Source organism: Crotalus tigris, unplaced genomic scaffold (assembly GCF_016545835.1).
Source record: "Crotalus tigris isolate CLP2741 ecotype Arizona unplaced genomic scaffold, ASM1654583v1 scf7180000018340.3345759, whole genome shotgun sequence".
Lineage (NCBI taxonomy): Eukaryota > Metazoa > Chordata > Lepidosauria > Squamata > Viperidae > Crotalus > Crotalus tigris.
Genome location: NW_024096953.1, coordinates 1,427,857 through 1,449,210, shown reverse-complemented (window position 1 = coordinate 1,449,210; position 21,354 = coordinate 1,427,857). Strand labels below are relative to the sequence as shown.

Genomic DNA, 21,354 nt, shown 5'->3' with positions numbered 1-21,354 from the left:
TCCCACCCAGGCAGGAAGGGAAAAAACATAATCATCTTTCATGATGACAAACTTGGCTCAGCGCTGGCTTTACATACTGTACCCTCAAAACGGGCCGGCAGCCAGCCAGCGCTTGGCATGAGGCCAGGGCCACGGCAACAAACAGAAGCCGCGTGCGCCAAGGGAGCGGGCGGGGAGGATGGGGGACGGGGCAAGAAGGGGGAGGCAGCCGAGAAGCAAACACATTTTACACCCTGCGTGTCCCGGGCTGCCCTCCGACTAGGGAAACGATGGTTGGGAAGTTGCCAGCCCTCCTCACCCCCCCATTTCCTCCCCACACTCCCAGTGGGCCCAAGGAAGGGACACCTGCTGATAAAAACACAAATCCTGTACATGCATAATTCCCCAGAATCTACAAGGACCCAAAAGGGAGGTTTCTGGGGGACCCAGCTGCAGTTGGCATAGCTCCCCCAGGGGCAAAAGGAAAGAAAGGGGGGCTTTTGAGGAATTTGTGAGGTTCATGGAAGTTTCCTGAAATTAGAGCCCCAAGAGCAAACAGATCTCCCCAATTTTTCTGCCATGGCTGATTCACCAAGATCAGCCCCAAATGCAGTGCTGTCCCACTGACGGTCGTTCCATGACCTGATAACATTTACTCCCCCAACAACAGAAGAAACGGAGGAAGAGGGCGGGCGAGGGGGGCTTCTGCTCCCCACGTATTTGTTCCTCCTCCAAATTCAAATCAAAACCTCTCTTGGGTAAGATGTGAGCATTTTCCTATCCATTGTTAAGCTTTATGGCGATGTTTCCTCTAGAGCATTCTTCTCTCTATTTACAGAATTATTAAATGGTCCCAGAATTAGGCTGGAAACAGAATGTTACAACTTCCATCCTTCTCTCCTCCTGCCGGGACTTTTGCACCTCTCAGGAATGAGGAGTAAAGCTTCACAACCAGGGGCCTTTACTTGGGAGTGACAACTAAATGTTGCAGCACAGCAACCCTGTTGAGGACCCTCAATTCCATCCATCATCTTTATATAGTCCCACCACCCCACCTCACCCCGGGTGGTCCTCCCAGAAATTAATCTGTATGCCAGTTTGCCTGAATAGCATCAAAAAAGTTTCCAATGATGAAGATGGTAATGGTGATGTCGGGGATTAAAAATCTCAAGATTTTATCCAGATTCTTGGGCATTAAGAACACTATAGTGGCACCCCAAGAACCGAGTTTTCTATTAGTGTGGGTGCCCACAGACACTCTGTTCAGAGATGCCCCTATGAGAGAGTTGGGAACTAAATTAGCTCCTAGAAAGCCAAGTATCGTCACAAGCTTAACATTCTAGTTCCTCTGTGTACATTTAATTAAAGGGCCTGCATCATTTCAACCTAATAGTGAAATTCATTAAACAAGTGCCCAGTTCTGCCACTTTTGCTAATGAAACTTTGGTAGATGCTTGAATTTGGAGAAGAGATGCACAACATATGTTTGAAACTGAAAAATACATCAGTGCAGAAGGAAGACAGTGGGTGGAGTAGAAGAAGGCCTGTCCAGGTTGGAAGCTGATGGACGAGGCCTCAAATTCACCCAAGCCAGAGGGCTTCCTGACTGCCATTCAGAGCTTCCCTTGTACAGCTGGGGAGCCCCGAACAACCTTTATGAACAAGAAGGTCTCACTCTGGGCCTCTCTAAACATCCCAAGCAGGAAGGACGCCTGGTCCACCATCTCAGAAAGAACCCAGATACTCTAGTTTTTGTTCCTCTGCAGGGCAGAATCAAGAGCTCCTGATCTGAATGCCTCAGCATCCAAATAAACTGAATCCCCGGCCTGCAACTCTAGTTCTGTTTCTTGAGAAATCTCTGGACCAATGATGGCCACAAATCACATCTCCCTCCAAGACTCAAGAAACCGCAGCAGCTGAGCCCCATCGCTAAATCCCCCCACAACACAGCCAGGGATGGGATATTAAAGACATCAATCTGTTTCATGGTTGGTTTTACTCTCTTAAAAACAGCCACAAGAGTTTCTTGCCTAGATGGGTTTTTCCTCAGGAAGATCCATGACAGTCAGTCCCAGGTGGCATTCACCCCAGGAAAGAATCTTTTTCAGTGGAGGCAAAATATCCAGGACTAACCAGAGTTCTGGGAAGAGGGAAAAGGAGAAGGCTGGAGGCAGAGGTAACCCCCTTCTTGTACACTACTATCCAAACAAGGCATCCAGCCATTTAGCACCACGCCTCCTGGGGTCCTAAGCACACCTGTTGGGAACATACCTGCCCTACTGGAGGACCAGGTTGAATGCTTTACAACCAAGGATTTGAGCAAGTTATAATTCCAGGACAAGACCAAACAGCATGAACTTTGGGAAAAGAGGGGAGAACACTCAAATACACATACACACACCAACAACTCTAAACTTACCTGAATGAGCCAGTAAGTGCATCCGAAGGCGGAGACTGTCAAGGAATCTTTTTCCACACAATTCACACCCGTATGTCTTCATTGCACTGTGCAGTTTCCTGGGGGGGGGGGAGGGAAATGAACAAGATGAGAGAAAGTCTAGGTCCATAGCTTATGGGAAGTGGGGTCTAAGTGGGGAGAAAAACTCTTGAAAAACTCAACCTGCATTAGGGACCCTTCCCCAAATTCTATTGATGCAGAGATTCTCATCTGCTCAGAACACCACCACCCCCCAAAAAAGATTGCCTGTTTTGCTGCAACAACCATCATTAAAGGAGGGGCAGGATTCTTACATGGGAGGAGAAGCAATGACATTAATTTTACAAGAGTGGCTCATATTTCTTTAATTGATCTGACATCTTAGTGAAGATCCTGTATACTGAAGGACATACACACACCTCGTTTGTGATGGGTGTGTATTCAATGGGTTGACTTATATTCTATTCCCTGCTTGTCTCCACACCGCACTTCTGGTTGCCTTGTTTCATCTGGGAAAGAACTTTTTCACATTTCCAAAACAGGGTGGAAATGACTGGTGAAAAGAAGCAACAATGTCCGTACACATGAAATGCAAACAACATGGTTGGAAGAGGCCCAAAGACACTAAAACAAGTCTTGGAGAGGTTTACTTTCCTACTTCCCGCTTGGGCTGTGATCTTCCCAAGGCAGAAGCAAAAGCCGACTGATGGAGACCCCCTCAACCTCTTCTATAAAGAGTCAGCCTGCTTTTGGGGAGCTTCAAAGCCACTGATCAGCTCCCCAAAACACTGAGTACACTCAACCCTTCACCAAAGATAGCAGAGTCAACCAACCAAGAGCAATAATGGGAGCTTTTTCAAGCCCGCTAAAGGCGATCCTGGAGGGTTTGGGGCACAAGAAGGAGGAGCCACACAAACACAGACTTTTTGGTAGGTGATGGAGGGGAGTCTCCAGCTTTCTAAAGTGAGGCCTCTTCAACTGTAGCCTGTGTACTATCCATGTTTTTAACTCGGACAGGATTCAGACAACGTATGAAATGGCAAGCAAGATTTTCAGAGATTTTAACAAAACTATCAATGTTCCCACTTCTTAAAACCACCTTGCTATGTTCTCAACCTTTCTAAAGAAGGATTTTTCCCCCTGAGATTTATATAGCTAAAGCTCTAATCCAGCAGCACAATCAGATATCTGGCACTTCTGAATTTCGTCAAAAGCAAACATTTCAAGGGCAGTTTTGAGGTTTTTCTTCCAGTGGAACATTTGAGAAATGTTGCAGCAAACACAGTTTTTGTTAAAAAGGAACAACTTTTCTCAAGACAAGTACCTACAGTACTTACACAGATTCTTAGTTTGGTTGTAAATAAGGTGCTACGTTTGGCATATTTTAGAACTTCTGAAAGACACAGTTCAGCTAGAAGCAGGGAGAGGTTGGAGAAGACAGGGAAAGGAACAAATTTCTATATCAGTTTTATTTATTTATTGTTTTGGCTTTCCAGCCATGTTCACAGTCCAGTTGTGGGCAAAGCAAGGGTGGGTATTAGAGGTGTCTATGTGTAGAAAGATCCAGCAGCTGCTTGTGGCAGTTGCTGAAAAAACAATTCTTCAATTGCACAGTTTCAAGAAAGGGGGGGGGGGAACCCACTAATTATAACCTTAGAAATTACACAGGGACAGTTGCTGCTATTTGCCATCTAAATGGCCGTTCAATTTGTTTCTAGCTGAAAAGAAAAGAAGAAGCAAAACTCACTGAGATATTTTATCTAGAACAGAAAAGGAAGAACACAAAACCTTTTAAAACTTCATTTAATAAAAGGAAGATGATGTGCAAAGTACCAAAGCCAACTCCGGGGGACTAAAATGCCAGCCATGCCCCAAAAGAACAATTCTCTATGCCCCCTACACCCTGGATGAACGGTAGGAAAAGAGTACAATAAACTGCTTTTATTTTCGTACTATGTAAGCAGGTACCAAAGGGTTCATTCAGCTAGCTGGAATAATGAAGCACATCAAACTAACATAAAAATAAGAGACTCTGCTTGGACCGTTTCATAATGTCAGATGATGACATATTTATCAGGCTTCCAATCCGGCACAAATATTTATGAAGACCATGTGCATTTCTGAGAAGAGCTCAAGATGACACAAGTGTGGGCCAGCTACAGTGGAAGAAGAAGCTTCTTTCAAACAAACAACACATGGAGCAGAGAGTCTGCCAAAAGTCACCACAAGTCTAGATTTCCTGAAGAAACTGGGAGGGCTGACTTGTTAGACAAGACTCTTCTGAATCCAGAAGCGTTTTCTCACCAGCTTTGCGTCCTGCCAGGACACACTCACAGCAACCCAGAAGCCCTGTGGAGTTAAGGTCAAAAGAAGACGAAGCTTTTCCAAAGAATTTGTGTAACCTGATTTCTCTCCATGTAATTATCCTCAAGATGTTCCTCAAAACAGTCCCATCAGAGTCAGGTGCTGGACCATTGGCAAAACCCTGCAAAGCTAAACATGAAGGAGACGAGAAGGGGGGGAGTGGGGGGGGACCAGCAGCTACTGGGATCGGATAGTTGAAATGAGCAAAGACATCACATATGAATGCCAATGGGGAGGTTTAATGTAGGGGTGTCCAACTTTAAGACATGTGGACTTCAACTCCCAGAATTCCCCAGCCAGCAATAATAGTGACCCATCTTAAAGTGACCCAGGTTGAGAAACCCTGTTCTATGATATTAGAGCTAGGAATGTTGTATTAATTTAATAGGCAGGTGTTGTCTCAGAGAAAATTAGTTTGATCAGATGGATTTGTAATTGGCTCCTTAATTCAAGCAATTGAGGTCAGACACGGCCATCTTCACGTGTCCTTGATCCTTTCCCATCCTTTCCCAGTCAATTTTTCCTGTGCGGGACGATCTTCAACTACCCCTATTAATTTAATATTGGTTTCTCTAAACTGGTATCTTCAAGGCCAAGAGGGAAACTGAGGAGCAGAAAACCAACACTTCCAATGGAGGACCACTTGGAGGAAGGAGCCTGGATCTTATCAAAACACAACTTTGTGTGTAAGAATGCCAAGAAGCTTGTGTTGCAGTTTGCAATGAGTGTCTGATGGAGAGTTTCAAAGATACCCCAAAGTCTGCACACTTTCTAAGGGTCGTCTTGCCACTTCGGAGCCCAATGTTCTCTCCCAGGACCTTGACTCTCTTCTGGACGAAGAGGGACAGCACGATAGGACGGGACATACAGGTAATCCCTGACTTACAGTTATTCGTTGAGCGACATTACCACAGCACTGAAAAAAAAGCACAACTGCTCTTCACACTTATGACGGCCGCAGCATCCCCAGGGTCACAGGATCAAAATTGGGTTGCTTAGCAACTGGCATGTGTTTATGATAGTGGCAGCATCACATCTGCAACCTTCCCAGACGTCTTTTGATAAGCAAAGTCAATTGGGAAAGCTGGCTCCACTTAACGGCCGAATGATTCGCCTAATGACTGCAGTGGTTCACTTAACCACCCTGGCCAAAAAAGGTTGCAGAATTGGGCGGTCCTTCCCGCTTAACAACTGCTTTGCTGAGCAACAGACATGCTGGTTCCAGTTGTGGTCCTAAACTGAGGACTGCCTGTAAGTCCCGTGTAATATAATAATAAAGAGTCCAGGAAAGGCTGTCAAGGGAAGTGGCCGCTGTTAAGCCCTCTGTCAGCGCAAGTTCTTTGGCCGTCCTCGTGATTTTGCAAAGATGCACAAGAGGCTATTAACCCCCCCCCCCAATGTCTTCCTCTGCCTCCTCTGCTGCTCCCACCTCCTCGAACAAAGTTCTCACCGGGTGTCAGAAATGACAAAGGGACAAATTAATCTCACTCAGGCCAACTGCTCACCTAGAGGTCTACACCAGCTTTGCTATTGGTTGCATAAGCAGGCCCCTTTGTTTTAAACAAATAAATAAAGAACACGCTGGCCTTTCGGCAAGTAATTTATTTGAAATATCTCTATCAACAAATTTCAACAGGGAACAAAAGTTTTCCATTTGGCACCTGCTTAGAGGATGATGTTATCACGCTCTGTTTCATGCCAGTCTCCTTTCAACGAGGTCTTAAAGCACGTTATCTCTGGTTTCCGGGTAGCAAAATATGATTGAAATGTTCTATTTATGCTCACTGGATTAAGGCAATGTTGCAGAAAAAGAGGAGAAACCATAGCAGATGTAAGCAAGGTATTATAGCCTCTTGTGCTGTTAAGATCAGACAGGGAGAGATCAATAGACAAGCCAGCTATTTTTGCTAAAGTTGTGCTTTTAGGAAGGAAGGAGAATAAAATAAAACAATTCCATAGATATTGATTCTCAATTATAATCTCCAAAAGGCAGGGCACAGAAAAACGAACTGTACTTTAATAATTCAACACCCGACTGATCTAACTTCCAGATTTCATGTGCATTCTTAAAAACTAAGTTCCGTACCAGCAAATTAAACCCACAGAGTTGGTGCCCGGGGATTAGACTGACTTTCCTATCAGAAAAGACCATTGGGGTATATACAACCAACAAATTAACAATAATGCACCACGGAAGGCATTGTGCTGGAATAATTTTGCCCGAGTGGCGGAAAGTCACTGATTTACAGAAGCATTTTACAATATTCTTAAAGGGAAAAGAAAAACTGGAAATCTGTGCCATCTCTTGAATGCATGCAAAGAGTGTAGCGCATGGTGAGGAATCCTGGGGAAGGAAGCAAAAAATAAATCTGCCATTAAAAAAAAAAAAGACTTTAAGCACATTGATGATGCATCCACACCTGGAATGCGGCCTATGGATTTGAGAGCTTCATTTTAAAGTGAAGCTAGAAAGAGTTTGTAAAGGTAATGAGGAGCTACCAAAAAGACTGAGCAAAAGAAGCCACACTGGGATCCTTGCTTGTGTAAAGGGGATGCAAAAGAGGTGGGTGAAATGAGGCATAGCGTGGCAAACATTGGATAGCAAGGTCTATGGAGATTCTCAGTCATCCGGGTCGTGGTTGTCCCAAAGATGCTTTGAAAAAAGCAACTGGAGTTTCTTGTTTGTTCTTGAAGATGTTTCACTTCTCATCCAAGCAGCTTCTCCAGGTCTAACCAACAGGTGAGGAATGGAAGGAGTTCTACAGTGATAACAACTGACTGGCTCCAAACGGTATAAAGGAAGAGACTCCCACTCTGCAACAAAGGTAGAGCCATCCTGCTAATTATGGCAAGTCAAAGAAGTGGGGTCCTGGACAACAAACTCTGTTTGCAATCATGTGTGGGGAAAATTGTCTTCAAACCCTCTCGCAAAGCCTTTTAGGGGGCACATTTAGTGACATTCCCTTGGGTGAGTTGTGCTGTCTTGCATTTGTCTTTGTCACAATGGGAGTGGGGATTCAGGGTATCTGGTGACTTTTAATAGATGATCCTTTCTCCCGAGTCTGCAACCTCGTAGAGTCGAGTGACAATGAGATGGGCGGAATATAAATTTAATAAGTAAGAAATGAAAGCTCCCTGGTTTCCTCACTTCCATGAAGTCCCAAAGAAAAATCCCAAAAGAATTGCCTTCAAGGGGCTTGTTCTGGGAGCAGCCCAGGAGGCTGTGGGGGCAAAAAGGGCGGATTGCTTTATTTAGTTACTGACTTGGCTTCTTTGCTGCTCCAGTTACAAAACTGGCCCTGAGTGACCAACATTAAAGCATCAATTAAGGAAACAATCCAACACACACACACAAGAGCCAACAAACAGCCCAACATCATACAATACAACTTGCCCCTACAGGAAGGCAAATTCAACACTGGAAAAAGCCGAGAATACTTTATGAAACCTTCCAAGAATTAGGATTTTGAATTGCAAGGAATACTTTGCAATAATAATGAAAAATGAAAAACACCCATGTCAAGAAAGTAAGATAAGCTGTCAAGTATTTGGGGAATGTGATGGAGAAAAAGGAATCTCTTTAGCCCAGGAAGGACAACTCAGAACCAGGAAATGTTGACACAGTTGGAGGAAAGTGGAAGGATTAAGCCAGAGCATCCTGATTATTGGCCAAAGCATAACACCATCCAGATTTCTTTGCCAAGTCCTTAAGCACCAGCACTTCATTAGCACAGGGGTCCTCAAGCTTGGCAACTTTTAAGACTTGTGGACTTCAACTCCCAGAATTCCTCAGCCAGCAAAGCTGGGAGTTGAAGCCCACAAGTCTTAAAGTTGCCAAGGTTGAGGAACCCTGCATTAGCAGATCATACTTCTCCCCATCAGCCAGACTAATGCCAATTAGCCCAGAGGGTTGAGATGGGCAGACAGATGTAGCATCTGAGCAGCCATCAGAAAGAACAGCATATTTTAAATTCGAGAAGCTTGTTTGCTGCTCGATTTTTTTCATATAGATGACTTATCTGTTATCTCTCTCTCTCTCTCTCTCTCTCTGTCTCATATGGCTGCCCATCTTACAAGAGCAAAGAGATTCTGCTTTGTTTGATTTTATTTTCAAACCCTGATGAAGCCTCTTCCTCCATTTCTTTTCAGAGCAGATTCCTGATCCAGGAGACCAAACAACGAAGTCTTCTTTCTCCAACAAAAGGGTTAAAGTCCACGTCGGCCTTTGGCACACCTATCTGCCCTGAATTGGACAACTTCACAACTTAACAGCCATTTAAAATCAATCTGAGTGCGAAGGAAGCGTGTACAAGAGTCCAGGCTTTTGGCACAGGCCAGTCTTGCCAAGATTGTGCAGGCGAAGGCAGTAAGAGGACCCAGCCCTCTTCATAGCCCAGGCCAACCCAACCACTTCTGTCAGGGTGGGACATCACAAGTTAAGAAAAGAGGACCCAACTGCCTACAGCTGGCCAATAATTAGTCCTGAGCAATTTTAACTTCAGGAAAGTGGAGGATCTTTGGGCCACAGAGATCAACTGTAGAGATAGACGATCAACCTCAAGTTCCTGCTCTATTCAGAAATTTGTCTGTTTGATTGCTGAACAGGCTTCTAGTTCTTTCACCTTGGGCTACCAATCGCTGGATAGATTTTTCTTCTGTTGACTGCCACTCATCTCTTGCCTGAAGAAACTAGGAAGACGGAGGGCAGAGGTTTTGAAAGAAAGCGGTTCCTAGGATGGCCTCTCTCTCTCTCCCCCCCCCAACAGGAAGCAGGACCAGGAAAGCCCAAGGGGGGGTTCTTGGGAGAATGACAGAGTGGTGGGCTAGAGAGGGGTGGGCTGGGGGGCTGGTCTGGGGAATTGCTGCACCTTGGCTTCTGAACAGGCCACGGGAAAAGAACAAACCATCAAAAGCTGGACTGGAAAGGCGGCCTCTCACAAGCTGTAGGTAATTAAAAAGGCCTGTAAAATCTCCTGCAAAAAGCACTTCAAAGCAACAGTCATTCCCACGCTGACCAATCAGGACCGTGAGGTGTAAAAATTATGAGTTTACCCAACAGGGTGCTCGGTGTGAAAGAGAAGGGGGATTGGTGGCAAGTGACTTCAGCCCATTCGGGAGAGTCTCATGTTTGTGTGTGTACAATGGGCGTGCACGGGCATTTGTCAAAGCAGATTGAATCCACCCGCACACAGGAACAGTAGGGGGGAAGGAGGAGGAGAGAGGGCCTCGCACACCCACCCCACAGCTCATGGGAGGGGGCTTTGTTCCCACAGAGCCAAAGGAACTGCCATTCCTTCGTCTTCCCAGTAGCACAGGGTGAAGCGGTCAGTGCTGTTGGTCTAGCAACCTGCCAAGGTAACCACCACCTGGTCTGGATTAGGACAAAAAAAAAAATCTGCCTGGTCCCATTCTTGCTTTCCAAAGTGTTCAATTCAATCCTCTGAAAAGGTTCCACGATCCGCAGTTCTGCGAGGTCTGCAAAGATACCTATCACCCCTGCACCCCAGTACCAAGAGGTCTTGAGGGACCGGCCTTCTGCAGACAAACACACTTTGAAAAATCATGGTTTTCCCCACCACGGAAGGTAGAGGGTTCCCTGGAAAACCAGTCAACCCTACTTCCAGTCTATTGCGCCAAGTAATTTATAAGAGGAGTTCAGAAAGTTGTCTGAAGAAGAGGGAAAGAGTTGAGAACATTGATTTGATGATCCCATCTTTACTGTAAACCGCAATCTAAAACATCCCGAGGCCATCAGAATTCCTGACAAATCACAATTTGGCTTCTTATAGGGTTTAGAGGGAAGGTTGGAGTCCAACGTCCTCACTCTCCAATGTGCAGGTCACGTAGGAAACGCACTTCCTTTCTCTAGGTGAGGAACGTCTACAAGTCCTGCTTCCTGTTTGAGGATCCCAACTCATAAAAGCTCACAAAAGCTTTACACTATTTTATAGTCCCACTCAAGAAGGGTTTTCATCCCTCTCTGGCTGAGGGTCATTTATTGAAAGATAAATAGCTGGATCAAAATTTACAGAGGCTCAAAAAAGACCCTCAATGTTTCCGGGGCTTTGATTAGCTGTGGCTCGTTTCCTCCTCTACAGTAATTTGGGGCCCTCTATTCAAGGCAGAGCTAAATCTGAATCCAAACAACAGAAATTAATTTTCTAGCAGAAGTAGGTCAAGCCTGTATTACTGGACTGTGCAGAGATAAGAAGAAATCTGATGTAAGCTTTTCAGACCCTACAGTATTTTTGGGATACTATGGAAGGTTGCATCTCCCACAGGTCTAAAGCAGGGATGTCCATCCTTGGCAACTTTAAGACTTATAGACTTCAAGCTGTGCTGGCTGGGGAATTCTGGGAGCTGAAGCCCACAGGTCTTCAATTTGCCAAGGTTAGACACCCCTGGCCTAAAGCCATCCCTGAAATGGCCAATTCTGCTGGTACTATATGCAATGTGGTCATTATTTTGTTCCTCAAGCTAACAAAGGGGGCATACCCACAAACCCTTGAAAACTGGGACAAATGTTATTTCACAGCACCTGAAAGTGACTATTGGGAGACTCTCAGAGCAAAAATCTCCTCCTTAAAAATTGGTGCATCCAACCTCCTTGCCTGCTTTAATGGGGTCCCCTTTCCACCTACCCCCTTTTCCTTGATTAATGAGAAAGAAAGGGGAGAGGCAGGGGTGGGGCAGAATGCAATCCAGGCCATATAAAAGCAAAGGTTAATAACTTTGCACCCGGATCTTCTTCCTTCTCCAGGTTTGAGGAAACCTCCACCCCACCACCCATCCCCTAGACAAATTTTAAGGCAGGCGTGCATGATCCCACCCCCGACTCCTCAAACAGACCAAGCACAATGCTTTGAAAATTTGACAGAAAACTCTTCCCAGCCATTTATTGCCTTAATATGCACCTTTGTCCAACAGGCAGTTTTGACAAGAGCAATAAATTCCAAATTTATGTCAACAGAGCATATGTTGAACACCTCATTTCTGAGCTAAAACGGCAGGCCGTCCCATAAATCACAGCTCTGTTTGAAATGAAAGTAGATTACACAGCCGGGTTATTGAGCAGTTAGAGCCACAGTCATATAAATCAGAACTTTTAACTCTGGGCGATCCGTCATGCAATTAACTAAAGGGTGCTTTGTCATTTCAAGGGTCCCTCACAGCCTTGGCCAATTGCACGGTTCAACTGGCAGAGATATTTGGCGACAGGGTGGGGAGAGGGGAGGGGAAGAGAGGGGGAAAAAATGTTTGTTTGTCATCTGGAAGATTTGGGGCTCGGGAATCCTGTAGGATCAGCTAGCAAGCCAATCCTTTCCAACTGTTGAGAGAGAAGGAAGATAGGGAACTGGGTGGGCGTGCTCCCCAGCTTTGTATCTAACAGGCACTAAATACCTCAACTACAGAAGAAACCCTAACAGATTAGAAAGTAATTTAGTGCAGCTATTGTGGTGCAAAGTTGGGGCCTTGGAAAATACAAACATACTACGTGTCAGGAAGAAACTTTAATGAACACGTCTTTTTCCCTCAAAAAATCAGGGGCTTGATGGCATGCCTATTTAATATTTAATAAAAAAGTGGATTGGGTTTTTAAGTCTCATATTATAAGAAACTCTTTGCTAAGAGTGTGGAGAAAGTATTATAAAAGTGACTTCAAAATACCATTATGGGCTATACCTCGGCATGCCATAGAAGGTATAAGGAAAGGGGTAAATATGGACAAGGTCTCTTACGTACAGTTACTAAGATGGGATGGCCAAGACTGGCAGTTAAAATCTTTGGAAGAATTAACACATGAAAATTTAACTTATTCATGGTTCCAATATAGACAAATAGTGGATAGATGGAAGATGGATTGTAAAATGGGCTGGCTTAGAGAAGATGAAATTTTTTTAAAACAAGTAAGAGATCAAAGGCCAACCCATATTAAGAGAGTTTATGGGGTTTTAGTGGAATTAGATTCAGAACTTGAACTAGTTAAAGATTGTATGATTAAATGGGCACAGAATATTGGTGAAACGATTTCAATGGATACTTGGGAACTTATTTGGATAAGAAATGTTAAATTCACACAAGCGCAAAATTTAAGAGAGAATTTTTATAAGATGTTTTATAGATGGCACCTTGACCCAAAGAAAATGTCCATTATGTACCCTAATCTACAGCCGAAATGCTGGAGATGTGGATATTTGGATGCTACCTATTACCATATTTGGTGGACGTGTAAGCATATAAAAGCTTTTTGGATTAAGATATGGTGGAATATTCAAAGAATTTTTAAAAGGAGGGTAAAATTTACTCCGCAATTATTTTTACTAGGTATTGTTATTGACTGTGATGCTAAGGAGGTTATATTGATGTTAAATTTGATTACAGCCGCTAGGTTGTTAATAGGACAATATTGGAAGAAGGAATCTTTGCCTACTTTACAAGAATGGTTTCATAAAGTTTCGTATTTGGCAGAAATGGCAAAGATTTCGGCTTTCTTAAAGGAGCAATCTCAAGAAAAATTTTTTGCGGTATGGGAAAAATGGATAAATTTTATACAACATAATTTGGATATGGAAAAATATTATTTAGCCTTTTTATAATTTGTAATGATTGTTTTTTCTTTCTTTCTTTCTTCTTTTTCTTTTTTATATATATACATTTTTTACGTATTATTATTCATATATATATTTTTTTTTTTATATATATATGCTTTATTCTTCGTCTACTTTCTTCTTTCTTCTTTCTCTCTCTCTCTTCTTTTTTTATTTTTTTTTCTTTTTTAGTATATATTATTCATTTTAAAGTTTATGTTATGCATATTATTATTATATATATTATTACTGTGATTATTATTATTATTAATTATTTTATAAATTGCAAATGTTATTTTTAAAATATTTCTTAAATAATCCTATATTCAGTTCTGGGAAGTCGGGGGGGGGTGGGGTGGTTGGGGAGGGGAGGGTGGATTCTTATTTGTAAAACTTTTGAAAAATTTTAATAAAAAAAAAAAAAAAATCAGGGGCTTATGCGTCTCCAGGGGGCTGTGAATTCTTTGTTAGAGGGCTTCACTTATCCCACAGATGTGGCTAATGTTCCTTGGAGTGGAACATGTATGTACAGTAGTTTTTGATATATTGCACCTGCTCAACAATCTGAGATTCTTCATGAAAAGGTCCAAAGTTCAACACCAACATCTCTGGGCTTAGCAACAATCTAACAACCTTCACAAAAAGGTTTGAAGTTTAACAACTAGCATCTCTGGGCTTAGCTTCAGGTAGCAGGTGATGGGAAAGAGTATGCCTAAACCTTCCAACCAAGCCACTGAACAACTGTCCTCAGAGGACAAAATGCTGAGGTAGATGAACAAAGAAACCATCTCCCCCATATTCATTTTATCCAGAGATGGCAACTCCAGAATTCCCACCTGGCTGTGGAAATCTTGAATAGTTGGGCAATTTCCTGATTCAGACTTCAGAATGTTATGCTGAAAAAGAAACCATGTGAAGTAATCTTGAGTTGGCCAACAGACAAGAGAACCCTCCAGAAAGTATCCTCTTAATAAGATACTTCTAATCAGCTCTATCACAGAGAATGGACATACTTGACTATATTTTATCAACCTGCAGTCTACACCTAAAGAGTTCAGCCTGCAGATAGCAATGTCTGAGAGCATGTGGAACCACACTTGCAACTCATCCTAGAATCCTCTAAGGCAGATATGTCAAACTCGCGACGTCACATGACGTCGCACGACATATCGGGACTGTTTTGCCATTGCCGGCAATGGGATGGGCGCGGTTTCCACATGACACGTCCGGCTCGCGGGCCGGCAGTTTAACACCCCTGCTCTAAGGGTTTGGATCATATTACAATGGCCAATAGGAGGACAAAATGCTTCCAGAGTACCAAATGATCCATAGTTGCTCATAAATTTCCTTAATACACTTTGCTACCTTGGCATGTAACAGAAAGAGCCTCTTAGACTATCAAGTCCTGGCAGAATTGTTTGAAGACAACATAAATTGGGCGAGGATTGGAGTACCCAACACAATGGGAGAATGTCATAAACATCTAAAATAAGAGATGTGTCTCTACAGGGTAGGGAAGAGATGCCAAAGATATTTGGGTAAATCAGCTTTTCTCACATCTGGCTCTTGAGATGGGTAGGACCGAACATGGTATCCTTCCATGCTGGCCAAAGACTATGGACTTTGTAGCCAAGCACATCTGGAGGGGCTGTGATAGGAGAAGGTAATGTGCACATTTCAAAAGGGTGAGATCTGGAAAGTGACTAACACCCAGCCTCACTATAAAAAGATTCAGACACACCATGTATTTCCTTCCCCATAAAATATTCATGGGAGCACGCGAGAACTAAAGAGCTGAAACCTGGAGACTTTTCCAACTTTGCACTGCAGTAATAACAGAGTTTTATAGAACCTTCTCATTTTATTTATATCAGGCTATAAATATGCTGCTCCATCAGAGACAGAATCGCAGGCCTAGACTCTGTGGGGACACAAGACCAACAATGGAAAGGAAGCCGGATTATGCAATCTGATGTTGGGTGCACATTTTAAGATGAATAAATCAATACTATGATGTTTAAAGGAAGGTGGAAAAATTAACTACCTGCGTTGTTATTTTTAAAGCACATCCATTTGTAAACAAGATTTCCACTGCTGCTTTATTGGGGGGGGGGTTAGTGCAACGCAATAGTACACAAACAGCCAAATGTTAGCTTAACCTCACCTATCATAACAAGAGTTAAATCAGTGGTCAGTTTAGACTTTGGACTTAAGCGTGTGCTTAAGAATATCTGCTTTGCTTTGGGCATGGACAGTAGGAACTGGCAAAGATTCTCCAGCAGGCAGGAATTACAGCCCCCTCTCTTTTACCCATCCTTCTCTCTTTTCATCCCCCCAAAACTGTTTAAGGAGGGTTTGGGAGAAGAGATTGCAGGAACGGCTACAAACTCAGGAATGTAATGCAAATCAGGAGGGAGTGTGTGACCGGTGGCTTCCTTGCTATACCCCAAGTGCCTAAACAGGAAGCCACAGTCAGGAAAAGAAAAACTCTGCCATCATTTGTCACGGAGTAGGAAATGTTCCTTCTGATCTTCGCAGGCACCATTCATAGCTTTTCACAGCTTGCAGAAGCTGGGCATGGAAATGACATCTCCTGGCTCGGAGAAGAGCAAAAATCTCTAACGGAAGCAAAAATATCCAAGAGCTGAATGTATTCCAGAACTGAAGAGAGCAACCAGGCAACCAGCCTTCCCAATGGGATGCTGAGTCACACCTCCTGTTTGGAGGTGAGGTGCAGCTGCCTACTGAGGATCAGCCAAGCTACTCATTACACTTCCTTCTATATCATGGGTGTCAACTCGCCACGTCATGTGATGTGTCGTGACGTATTGTGACTTTTTTTGCATTGCTGGAGCTGGGGTGAGTGCGGCCTCTGTACAATGCAGCCGAGGTGGCGCAGCAGTTAGAGTGCAGTACTGCAGGCCACTTTAGCTGACTGTGTTCAGTAGGTCAGCGGTTCAAATCTCACCGGCTCAAGGTTGACTCAACCTTCCATCCTTTCGAGGTAGGTAAAATGAGGACCCAGATTGTTGGGGGCAATGTAAATATATGTATGTGTGTGTGTGTGTATATATATATATATATATATATATATATATATATATATATATATATATATATACACACACACACACACACACACACACACACACACACACACATTGCTTACTGGTGTACACCGCTTAGAGAGTGCTTGCACTTAAAGCGGTATATAGGTCTCATAAATAAATAAATAAATAAACTGGCCCGCAGGCCGGCAGTTTGACACCCCCGTTCTACATCATGCTTCTCATTTTTCTTTGCAGAGAAGCTGTTTCCCCAGCTGAGGACCAAGAGCATCAAGTTGTGTTTGGGGACTGGGAAATGCTTGAAATATTTACTTCCCTGCTTTTCTGATAGCTGTCCCCAAGCCTGTTTTGACAGGTTTCTTTTGAACACAACTGACACCACATAAAAGTACACAATATCAAATTTCATGGGTTGCATCACACTGAGGTTAGGGGTCAGGGCACACTCCAGTATTAAATCTGAATCTGGTGGGGAAGAGGGTCCCGTCTCTTTAAACTTGCAGCTTGGCATTCTTTTAGACAATACAGCTTAATGGCAGAGAGGTTTGATTGGGTCTGGAGAGTTCTTGTCCTGACAATCAGGATGGTAACAATGCAGCTAGATTATTCAAATCAGCATGTTAACTGCACAGCGATGCCTTTGAAATGGTTTAAAGCTTCAACTGGTGAAGCAAGTAGCTGGGCCTAGTTGCTGTTCCAGGCTGTGAACAAACTATTCCATCATTGGTTGTTTATTTTAAACTATGCTGGTACCCCATTAGCTCTTCAACTGTTTTTAGAACATAATTCAGCTAACTAGCTTTGGGTGTTCTGTGTTAAGGAAAGTTGGTCTAAACAAGGCATTTGTCCATGGCTCTATTTGGACTGTGGAGTCCTTGGTGGAGTCTCTGAGCTTGGTCATTTGCTTGCAGATATTTCATTACCCAACTAGGTAACATCATCCGGGCCAGTGAGTGTGGGGTTTGCTCCCAATTCATATGCAGTAGTTTGTCCTTCTACCTCTGGTGGGGATGTGCTTTCTCCTTGGCATCTATGAACACTAACTGGTAGTCAGAAGACACAATGGAAACTCCTTAATTGCACAGCACATGTACAGGCTCAATCTTTACTTTTATTATAGACACGCCGAAATAAACCATATTTACAGTTATTCAAATGAGACAATAAAAAAGCTAAGAAGGAAACAAAGCGATCAAGACATGCCCCCTGCAGCAACAAATACCCAGATAAGCAGAAATGGACTCCAGACAAACCATCAAGCAGAAACTAATACATTACTCAAAGAACTAGCAAGGAGAAAGCCACACATCCCAACATTGGCAGGACAAGTTACTGTGCATAAACTAAGTGCAAACCTCACAGCCACTAGTACCAATGATGTTCTCTAGTTGGGTAATGAGGTATCTTAAGAACATAACAAGCTTAGGCAGCACCAAGGAGTACCCAATTTGAACCCTGAGGAGCGTATATTTTCTTCTATTGGGATCTATTTGATTTTTTTTTGATTTTTTAAAAAAACTTTGATTTTTCCTCCTATCCAATCAACCACTGAACTAACCTTGCCTGTCACTAAAATAGGAAGAAGAATCCCGCGAGTCTCCGCAGGTCTTACGGGAGATGCTGCTCACTTCTGCTTTGCCTCTGAATCCTTAATGCTGTTGGAATAGGGCCCTCCACAGAGGGGGCCGGGTGGGAGAGGGCTGCCCACTCTTCCCCACTTGTGTCATTCCCTGCAGCAGTAAATCAATATGAAAATCAATTCATCCACTGATATATTTTATCAAGATACATGAGACAATGCCACATTTCATTTACAGTGCAGATGCTTCAAAAAGCCAAGGTCATCAGGCAGAAAAGCAGGCTGCCAATGAGCAAAATTCCAGCGCTCCAGATTGCCTGCAAATCAAAAGAACAAATGGGACGGGTAGAAGAAATGAACCTGCAGAGGCGACAATTACAAAGCCACGGGGAAGGCTGGGCCCCTCCAAAGAGCCCTTGCAAAGGACTGCATCCATGTGGGGAGCAGAGCATGGCACGGCAGCGTGAACTGTCTGCCTTCAGTCGGGTGACAGAAGCCGTGGTCTGTCACTCAGCAAAGACACGTTCAAGAATAATTCCCCCTCTGCTTTCAAGTCATTTTCTTTCTCAATAACCTCAATAAAAATGAGAACCCAAGAGGTTTTCTGGTAACATCTCTTGTGGGACTAGAAAACCACAAGGACTCAATGAGTGGTGTTAACTCAGCGGGAGCTCTGTTTTTTGTTTTACTTCTCCTCTTTCTTGGAAGCAGACATGAGAGATGACAGCCTTCGTCTTCACCGTTTTATTTTCAGGGCTTCAATCTCAAGACTTCTAGATGAGGTCCCAAGGCAGCTCACAAATAAAGGCATGTCCACAAAACGATGTTTAGTAGCACTGGAAAACACAGAGAGGCAGACCTTCAGCCCAGGCTGAAAATATGTTCCAGTTGAGGACATGAAGAATCTGAAGCGCCAAAAAGTTAGTAGAAGCTCAAAGCATCAGGATATCCTTAGTCGAGGTCAATATACTCTTGACAGGGCCAAAAAAATCATGTCTTGTGAAAAGGTCCCCAATTTAAGCCCCAGAATAGGTAAGGCCCTTTTTCTTTGAGGAGCCTTTTGGTTGAACTGGAGATACCTTAAATGAATCACTGGGCAGGTTGGTTGCATGAAGCGAGACTATCCCTTAAGCATCTTGAGACTTTTGAACCCCAAACTTGCACCCTACACTTACATGAAGCAGCCAAACATCAACAAGTCATCCCTAACATGCAAGGGGGAAGAGGCCCTCTTTTGAACCCGCCACAATTTCTGAACACTCTTTAAAGACAAGCCTCACCAAGAATAAATCATCACAGCAGTGTCGTCCTATCTAGCACCTTGTCAAAGCAATAATATTCTATATTAACAGTGCCTTAACACACCTTAACACACTTTAACTTTTTCTGGCTGTGATTAAGACAATGAACGTATCTGGGAAAAGTCCAGGGTATGCCAACAATCCCTTGATGATGGGCATATCAAGGAGAGTTGAAGTCCAAAATACTTGGAAGGCACAAAATTAGCACTGATGAGGTTACCTAGTTTGAGTAATGAAAAGCCTCAAAGAGCACCAAGGACCCCTCATTTCAACCCTCCTATAAAGGAGAATACAAATATTCTCCTTTATATGCATAAAACTGCTTGGTGCAATTCTTTGTGGGCCTTTTAATATTAACTCCAGCTTCAGAGCTTGTAGCCCCTTTGCCAAAGTGAGACCCCACCACTGAAGAAGGGAGGGAGGCTGCTTCTGCAGAGCACTGTGCTCCCAAAAGTGAAGGAACTGATTTTGCAGAGGACAAAACCCATCCCCCTTCATGTTGAGTCTGCTAGAAACAAGTTTATATTCTTTAAACAACCTCACTGATCAACAAGCCACAAGTATGGAACTGATGTGCTGCAGCGATGAGGCCACCATCGTCCCGCTAATTTTGGAAGCTGGATGGACCACTGAGGATGGACCACTCAGATGTCTGATGGTTCATAGAAAGCTTATCTGATCTGCTCTCCTCAATGCTAATAATTATCACAGTAAAAACAATCCAGGTTCCTTCTCTGACAGTTTTAAGCCTACATGAGTTTCTGTACTGGGTTTAGCTCTTGGGGATTCACTGAGAGCCCTGCACTTGTGTCCCAATTTCCTTGAACTTTAGCCAGGTCAACCTTCAGCTGAGCTGACTGACAATGACCTGGATTTTATAATCCATAATATTTGGGAGGGACTAAATTAGAGATTAGCTTACAAAATTATCTGATGCCCTCCAGGCACTTTGGATGGTCTCTCCCACCATGAGCTCTGCTGGATGGAGCCAAGAAGAATTGAAATCCCAACCTCTGGGAGCTGTCAGTCTACCCAGGTGAGCCCACCTCCTCAGCTCAACTGAAACACAACCCAGATTGAGAGAGATTGGTTTATTTAGTTGCAGGAAAGCAATCAAATATGCAAAAGATGCTAATTTTGTGTGCACACCTGAGGTCTCCTGATAACGTCAGTAAGGTCTCTATGCTGCCGGTGGATTAAAATTTCATAGAGCCATGATTTCATCAGTTGCTAAACTACAAAGGATTAATTAACAGCCAGGGAAGAGCTCCTGGGGTGGAAGAACAGTATTATACAGAAATATCTCTATCTTTGCTCTCCAGATGTCACTCCTCACAGGAGGGGAGTGGGGGGCTTTGATGAGAACACACACTCCCTCGTACTGTGAAAAGGTTCAAACTACCTATTGTTTCTGAGGCCAGATTTCAATTGGGAGGACCAGATTCTTCCTAGGTTGAGGGAAGCTGCCTCAAAAGGTAAAGCAATGGGGCCTTTCCCCCTCCGTAGAACAGAGGGAGGGAGGGAGGAATTATCTATTTATTTTTAATTGCACTCTGATTATTTTTAGAAAAAACTCAAAGTAGCGAACATAACTAATACTTCTTCCTTCTCCTAGTTTCTTCACAACAACCCTTTGAGGTGGGCTAGATGGAGAGAGAGAATGATTGGCTCAAAGTCACCCAGCTGGCTTTTGTACCTAAGGCGGAACTAGAACTTATGGCCTTCCGGTTTCCAAGCCTTCTGCTTTCACCAATTGGCTCTCCTTTATTTTGAATGGCTTAAAATCGCCCTCCACACACCTCTTCCCTCCTGAAGTAAGGACTGTGACCATTGGAGTCAGCATACACAGGGCGAGAACAGGTCTTGCGCTACGAACCGTACCTCAACTTCCATCAAGTCATTTCCTTAGCAGGTTGTGGGAATGCTGGACTTGTGCGAAGCCTCTGATTTGGAGGGAGACTTGGCAACCAGCCTCAGAATGCGCTCTTCAATCGTTCTTCTTCAAACGGAGTGAGGCCCAGAGTGGAGGACCCCAAGG

General features: G+C 43.7%; 1 protein-coding gene across 2 annotated transcripts in view; it reads right to left on the bottom strand.

Moving 5' to 3' along the window:
• Positions 1 to 21,354, bottom strand: part of ZBTB16 (zinc finger and BTB domain containing 16) — a 125,788-nt gene that overhangs the window by 68,135 nt on the left and 36,299 nt on the right. For both annotated transcript variants that reach the window (XM_039350497.1, XM_039350496.1), the window contains exon 3: positions 2,399 to 2,496. In XM_039350497.1, coding sequence (XP_039206431.1) covers positions 2,399 to 2,496 — 98 coding nt within the window. The remainder of the gene's footprint in view (positions 1 to 2,398; positions 2,497 to 21,354) is intronic.